Source organism: Nicrophorus vespilloides, unplaced genomic scaffold (assembly GCF_001412225.1).
Source record: "Nicrophorus vespilloides isolate i.1.1-1 unplaced genomic scaffold, Nicve_v1.0, whole genome shotgun sequence".
In the NCBI taxonomy this organism is placed as follows: Eukaryota; Metazoa; Arthropoda; class Insecta; order Coleoptera; family Silphidae; genus Nicrophorus; species Nicrophorus vespilloides.
The window spans coordinates 30,016-37,576 of record NW_017097507.1 but is presented as its reverse complement, the minus strand read 5'-3'; the positions used below and the strand labels follow the sequence as shown (position 1 = coordinate 37,576).

Sequence of the window (7,561 nt, the reverse complement as noted above, 5' to 3'; positions counted from 1 at the left end):
ATTAAATACCAAGTTTAAATATTGATACACAAAAAATTATGCATTTCACTTAAGAGAAAACTCGAAGAAATCTCAGTTTTGGTGAATAAAATACACAAAATTTGCTTATAAAACATAAGGTTCTTTTCACTTAAATGGTGATCATAAAGACTCAATTTGGAAATATATTATTATAAAATACTTACTACCTTTGTATATTTGTTTGTAAAAAAATCTATTAATTAAAAAGTATAATTATTTGTTTTACAATAAATGGTTTAATAACTCAACAGCCACGCTTGCGAATTAAATTATTGCACAGGCATATTAAAGACAATAATGTGACCTTTCCAACGATTCTACTAACAGATTCATGTTGTGCACTGTTCATCAGTTATAAGCTGTCAAAGTTGAATATGCACGGTTTTCACGTTTCATTCAATTACTCAATAATCACAGGTTATAATTAGATCATCGCATATTGAATATTAAACACGAAGGACGTCATTTCAGACGTGATCCAAAATTTTCCGTTTGCTTAACGTTAGATTATTGTGACGTTTGAGATTCGTAGCTGCAGCTGATCCGTGGCTTTCTTATCTTTTATGTAGGTGTGCAAAACCAACACGATTTAGATACGCAGGTGCAGACGATTCATCGTTTCGTCGTAGATCGGGTGTTTTCGCCTATTTTTTATTGCCTTATTATCTATCAATTATGCAGGTGTGCAAAACGCACTCATTCTCTGCACTAAAAATTTGCTTAACGTTAGATTATTGTGACGTTTGAGATCCGCAGGTGCAGTTGATTCATCGTTTCGTCAAAGATCGGGTGTTTTCGCCTAATTTTTATTGCTTTCTTATCTATCAATTATGCAGGTGTGAATAACGCACTAACGTTTGGGAACCGCTGAATCATCGTAACCTAGGCAATGCGCAATTTTATATCCCAATTTGTATTACGAATATTCAAACGTTTTATCATTTTTATATGAATTAAAATTTATATAATATAGAAAATATATAAAATAAAATGAAAGACATTTTTATTATTTTAAAATCAAAGTATTATTATGATAATGAATATGTTTTTAATTTACATTTCATTTAAAAATAGAATGTGTTTTTTACGTAATTTCTCTGGTATTTCCGTCAATTATTACTTAATGACATATGTTTTAATTTCTGCTTGTTTCTTTAAAGATTCGATTTAATTACATCAAAAGTAATACAAGCTTAACAAGCACCTCGCAAAACGAGCATTTCGCTTAACGAGCAAAATTAATTGTAAAAAAAATTACTCGCCTTTTACATCATTTTTAAATACATATTATGTGTATTTTTGAATATGTTTCACTATACGAGTAAAAATCCGGAAATTCTGGAACGGATTAAACTAGTCACCGTATCCAATCATCAAGAGTACTAAAACTTACAACTATCTCTATATTATACAATGATATCCAAAACTTTTGTTATAAAATCTGGTGAAATCGGTGGTGAGACTAAAAATAAATTTCATAGAGGAAGTCGATAAGTTGACAGAAATAGAGCCGTAATTATAAAAAAAAATGGTATCATAAATAACATTTAAGTGTCTACGCTTCATTAAAGATAATAATTGTACTTTAATTAATCATTTTTTTTCATTAATTGTAGCAATAATAATTCACTTTCTTGTTTCATAATACTTTGATGATTCTACTCAAATTAAAAGAAAATGCGTAAATTATATTTTTATTTTTGCAATTATATGTTATTATTTCTTCTTTTTTTTGGTAATACATTGAAAACGTCGTTTCTCCATTATTAATTACTATTGTATGCAGCAAGGCTACTGTAAACTACATACATTAGAAATATAAATAGATTTTCCAATTGCACGTTGATGCGAGGTTACCGAAGATTACATCTGTTGCAAATACGATCTGTCTATTATGTATGTAAGAAAAATAGAAATATCGATAATTATAAAACAATACTTAATTGTCAAAGTAATGTCACTTATAACGTATTGAGCAGCAGTTTTAAATTGTTCGTCTGCTGCAAAATTAATGCGTTTCAATATCTGTGACTATGACTATTCAGTTATCGAGGAACAACAATGGGTAGTCAAGAAGCGGGACCTTCGATTGATATAGTCATTGTCAAAATTGATAAAACTTGTAAGTTTCCAATTATTATTTATATTAATGTTAACGAATTACTCAATACAGTAATACCTCGTATAGTGCGGATAATCGGTTTCGTAAAGATCCCGGACTGTATGAAATAACACTCTTTTTTGTATACAAAGAGTGAACTTTACTCAACTATTTTGTCCGATGACCTTTTGCCATTTTTCTGACAACTTTATGAGAACTTATGGTTCTTATTAGCAAATAACTGAAACAAGTGAGACTTCAGGTCTTCGTAATTAGTGAACGTTTTACCCTGAAACATTTTTGAAAACTTCGAAATAAATGGTAAACTTGTGGTACAGGGTCATGGCTATATACTGATTGCGAAATCACTTCCCAACTAACTTCCAATCATTTTCCACGAGTTACTAAAAACGTGTGTGAATTTGCATTGTTTTGGTGAAACACGATTTGCCAATTCTGACCATTTTTGTTTGATTACTTCCTCCAATTTCATTAGTTGTTGACAGTAAACATTTGAATTGATCGTTTCATTCATTGGCTACAGCTCAAAACACCAATATTTATGTAATTCCACCAATCTGATAGTATGATCTTTTTTTGAACTTTTGACGTGTTTTGTGTTGGTTCAACACGCTTGGATCATGATTATTTTTGATTGATGTTATTATAGACTATAATTTTTGCATCACCAGTGATGATTCGTTTAAAAAAAGTGACGATTTCTTTGCAAATAATGATTCGTTGTGTTAAGTGAATCTTTTTTTGCGATTATCGAGAATCTTAACAAATCCAATACATTTTCAGTTGTATGATACAATTAACTTTTCTGCAATCTCTTGCGCAGTTTCGATGAAGATTAGATTCAATTATGACTTTGATTTGGTCTTCAGTAGATCGACCAGAATCTTATTAAGCAATCAATATCATCAACTATATGTGGGCCTCAGCAGCTTTCTTGCCTTTACTGAAATAAAATAGTAAAATATGTCGAAAATGTTCGTTTTTGTAGGTATTTTAAAATTGACCCTAAACTAACAGCTGCAAACAGAATTACGCTCAATTGGCTTCTAAAGAAAGCTAAATGTAACATCTTTCAAATGGCAAAAGAAAAAGATCGTAACATTGATGGAAGTTCTTCAAATCTAACATAATGATGTCTATTTGTGAAAAATAATTACTTTCTTGTCAACCCAATAAATGTAATTGTAAACTAAATTTGTCTTGTATTAAATCGTATTTAGGTAATCCAGTTTCTTCTATAAGCACTATCAACATTTTTTTCTTTCGATAATTGCAAATTTTCTTACCTTTTTTTTAATTCTATCCATTTACTTATTGGACTTTGTAGTATACCGGTTTGTATATAAAACAAATAAGGAAAGCTATTGATTACCTTAATTCATTGTCCTTTTAGTCGCACTTGAATGTAATCGAGGTTTATTTTTATGCAAGAAGCACAGGGTTTGCACTAAAAAAAAATGATGAGTGTTTCATCTGTAAACGTGTCTTCTCCATTGGAGGAATATCTGAGGTAAATAATAATTTCAGTAGTTCACTTGAAACAATCTATTTGTTTAATACTAATTGATGTGATTGATACACTTTTGAATTAATGATTATTATAGTTTATCATCCAAATTATTTGAAACAAGATGATTTAACAATCTAATTGAAAACAAACTATTGCAATAATTGAAACTGTTATAAAATAAAGTATCTGTATTTTGCACGTACGTCCTTGAAGTAGTCAGTAGTCTACGTATAAATAAACAATTTTCAAACAAAATAAATGGCCTCGATCATTTATATCCAAATATTTATTCATAATCATGTCTGCAGCTTCGATTGTTTTATAATGTTTTGATCCAAACAAGCTGCGAAATTGATTTTTGTTTTTTCTCTCTCTCTCAAACCGTTTGCCATGTCCGTTCCAATTGCATGCATAATGCATCTGGTAAATATGAAATGTCGCAACGCAATTTGCCGCTAAATTGACCTATTGGCGTTCTCCAAGAAACCCATTTACTCCCTTTAAACATTTTTTTCCTTGTAATTACTTCCTGAACAATCAAATTCTTGTTTATTTGAAATGTACGCGTGATTTATGCAAGCCTTTTCATATTCGCGTAATTGCACAAACAATTGCATTTGTATATGGTAAATACTTTTTTTTACTTTTATTGAAAGAACGCCGTTAAACGTTCCTCGTACAAAGAAACTTATGTAGATACACGCTTTGTTGCAAGTGAATATTACTTGAACCGTCTGTACAAAAGAATTGATGTATGAATATTCATGTACAGTCATACCTCGGTTAAAGTTACTTGAAATTATCCTCAATAAATGTCTATAAAGATAATGTTAAAATTGTTTTGAATACAGAAGATTATATATTTTTTTTGTGGAAGATTTGGAAAACTTTTTTAACAACCAAGTTTTGTAAGTTGACTGTTATTTAGCTCTAAAAACATAGTTTCGCATCCTATTCATTAATCGAGGTATGGTTGTATATTTTTATTAGTAAAACATCAGACTTTTCAATCGAAATGAATGCATTACTCAAAGAGGAAAGAACAAAATTGCAATAACTATTTATAGATTGTGCACGCATGTCGACCTTCGAACTCAAGATAAATTATTGCAAAAAAAGGAGAGATGTACATGTTTTATAAAGTTACGTTACAAAGTTCCATTAGGCAAATTATATCTCAAAAAAAATATATTTTAAAATTTTAACTGCGACAAAAGTTTAGACAATTTGAGCCGTCGCCTGGTTAAGTTAATATTTACATTACATAACCATCAGAAGTTTATATAATTCTATAAAAAAAAACTTTTTATTTATGTATAAACAATAAACGAAACATTATTTTAATAATACAATTTTTTCCATTTTCTAATTGCATATTCCAATTATTATAATGTAATTAACCAATTTATCGCCTGTCTTAATTATTTCCGATTTGTTGTAGACAATAGAGCGATATTTGTATTCGTTGAAAGAGCAAATGTATGTTTGGTTGCCTATACAATTATTAGTTTAGAGCAATATTTTATATACTTTTTTCAACCATAAATAAATAAATCTAACAAATTTGTATTATTCTTGTATAAATTTTAATATTATTATATAATTTTGTAATTAAAAATAAATAACATTAGCTTGTTTTTGTTACTGGATAATTGATATTATAAAAATACTTAAAAACTATATTAGTCTACAAGACGCAATATAAATTGATGAGAATCATGCTTAAAATGTATCTACATAAATACATTTAATTATTGTTTGCAAATCTAATGCAACTATTTCTATTTAGATGGAAAAAATAAACAACTTGAAATTTGAATTGTAAAAATTATCGAAACAGTGAAACATTTACATAATTATAATAAAATATTAACTTGTTTGAATTATTGAAACTATAAATTACTTTTAAGACTTTGCATTCTATTTTTTTTTCTTTATAAATTGAACTTTCACCTAGACGTCAAGTGATCAAATGAAGTAAACTCGTTTTACATTTAATTTGAAATATAAATTACATTGTCGTATATTATAAGTGAGTCATATAGATGATTAAATAGTTATCAACAAAAAACGTTTTGTCCACTTTCATTCCGAGTGCAGATGTAATAAGTGAGAGTGAATTATCCAAGAGGAAACTGGATTGACTGTTACCCAAATCTGTATGAAAGATAGTATTCGTGCAGTTGCTGTACGTTTTTTGATCAACATGGACCAAATCAACGTTCGTATTCAATACGTGAAATTGGACAAAGAACGTAAGATAATTTAAAAAAAAAATTAATTAGATAATAATATAGACTACTTAAGTATGTACTTGATGATCAACTAGGTAATAATTGTAATATTAGTTATAATGAACGTTCATTGTTCAAAATAAACGATAAATGGAATTCGAGTGCATTTCGTCAGAGCTGATAAACAGAGTTTAGTGATTCAGCACGAAATTGAAAAATGATCGTAACGCATTGCAGATATAAGCTTCAACCAAATATTTGTTTACAATTCGTGTGGCAGTCGTTGTGTACTCATAGTGCAAAAAATTTTGATCAAGATGGACCAAGAGGGTCGCATTGTAATCGTCAAACTCACTGAGGAACGTAAGATATTATTTTTTTTTATAAATCAACTTTCAAATTATTTAAAATATAATATTTATACCAAAAAAAAAATGTAATTATTTTTTCACTCTCAAAAAATGAACATTGAACTAAACACTTGAAGTTTCAATGCAGCAAAGCTGATAAAACGTTGTTATTCAACCGGAAACAAAGAAATTATCGTAATGCAACAGAACTACGAATGTTTATGAATAATCATACGAGTACTAAGAATCCTTTGTGTTTGTGCTTTAACTTATTTCATTTTATACTTAAGATGTAAACTGGTTTACGTTGATGCAGATCGCCAAAAGTGTAAACATATTGAAACGTACGCAATCACCTTGAGATTGTAAATAACAGTTTAAATATCAAGTCAGGGTAATTTTTCGTTTTGTTGTTATTGCTCAGGTACAAATATACGCTCATATGTAAAATAGACACAAGAACGCTGAACAAATCAAGTTCATTGAACGTATTTTATAAGATATGTATTCACTTATTTCGCACCGAACATAAGTAATGTCTTCCTGTATAAATTTAGTTTTCGCAGATATAGTTTAAACCAAATGGATCCGATTACGTGAATGGTAATGAAATTTCATTTCCGCAATAAACGTTCACTGATAAATTATCAATTCGATTTGAAAATTTTACAGCAAACTAAATTTTAATTAAACAAAATGACAATAACAAAAGCAATTACTTTTTTTTAGTATACAAAGAATGAACTTTACTCAATTATATATTTTCCTTTTTGTTCGATGACTTTTTGTCATCTTCTTGAGAACTTCATGATTGTGCGCTCACAGAACTTCTGGTCCTTATCAGAAATAAACTGAACCAAGTGCGATTTTTAGGTCATCGTAATTAATTATAGTTTTACCATTCGAAGAGTTTTGCAAACTTTGAAATAAATGGTAATCTGAGGATACAAGGTCAGGGCTATATGCGGAATGCGATATCAGTTCCCAATCAAGCTCCAATATTTAACCACGAGTTACCAAAGATGTGTGAGGATTTGCATTGTTTTTGGTGAAACGCGATTTGTCAATTATAGGCATTTTTCTTTGATTGCTTCCTCCAGTTTCGTTAGTTATTGACAGTAAACATCTGAATTGATCGTTTGGTTCCTTGGATGTAGCTCAAATTACAGAATACCTTTGTTATCCCACCAAATTCGATAGCATGATCGTTTTTGATGCAATTCAGCTTTTCATTTAGTTTGTGCTGGTTTATCACGCTTGGATCATGATCGTTTTCAATTGATGTTATTGTAGATGATCCATTTTTCATTACTAGTGATGATTT

At 29.1% G+C, this 7,561-nt stretch overlaps 1 protein-coding gene across 2 annotated transcripts in view; it reads left to right on the top strand.

Moving 5' to 3' along the window:
• Window positions 1-5,735: 5,735 nt before the first annotated feature.
• LOC108560288 (alpha-tocopherol transfer protein-like) overlaps window positions 5,736-7,561 on the top strand; it is an 11,283-nt gene continuing 9,457 nt past the window's right edge. Inside the window, exon 1 of one of the 2 annotated variants that reach the window (XM_017917768.1) lies at window positions 5,736-5,908. In XM_017917768.1, coding sequence (XP_017773257.1) covers window positions 5,815-5,908 — 94 coding nt within the window. In that variant the 5' untranslated portion in view covers window positions 5,736-5,814. Of the gene's footprint in view, window positions 5,909-6,144; window positions 6,251-7,561 lie in introns of those variants that run through there. The other variant, XM_017917767.1, reaches the window with a different exon arrangement.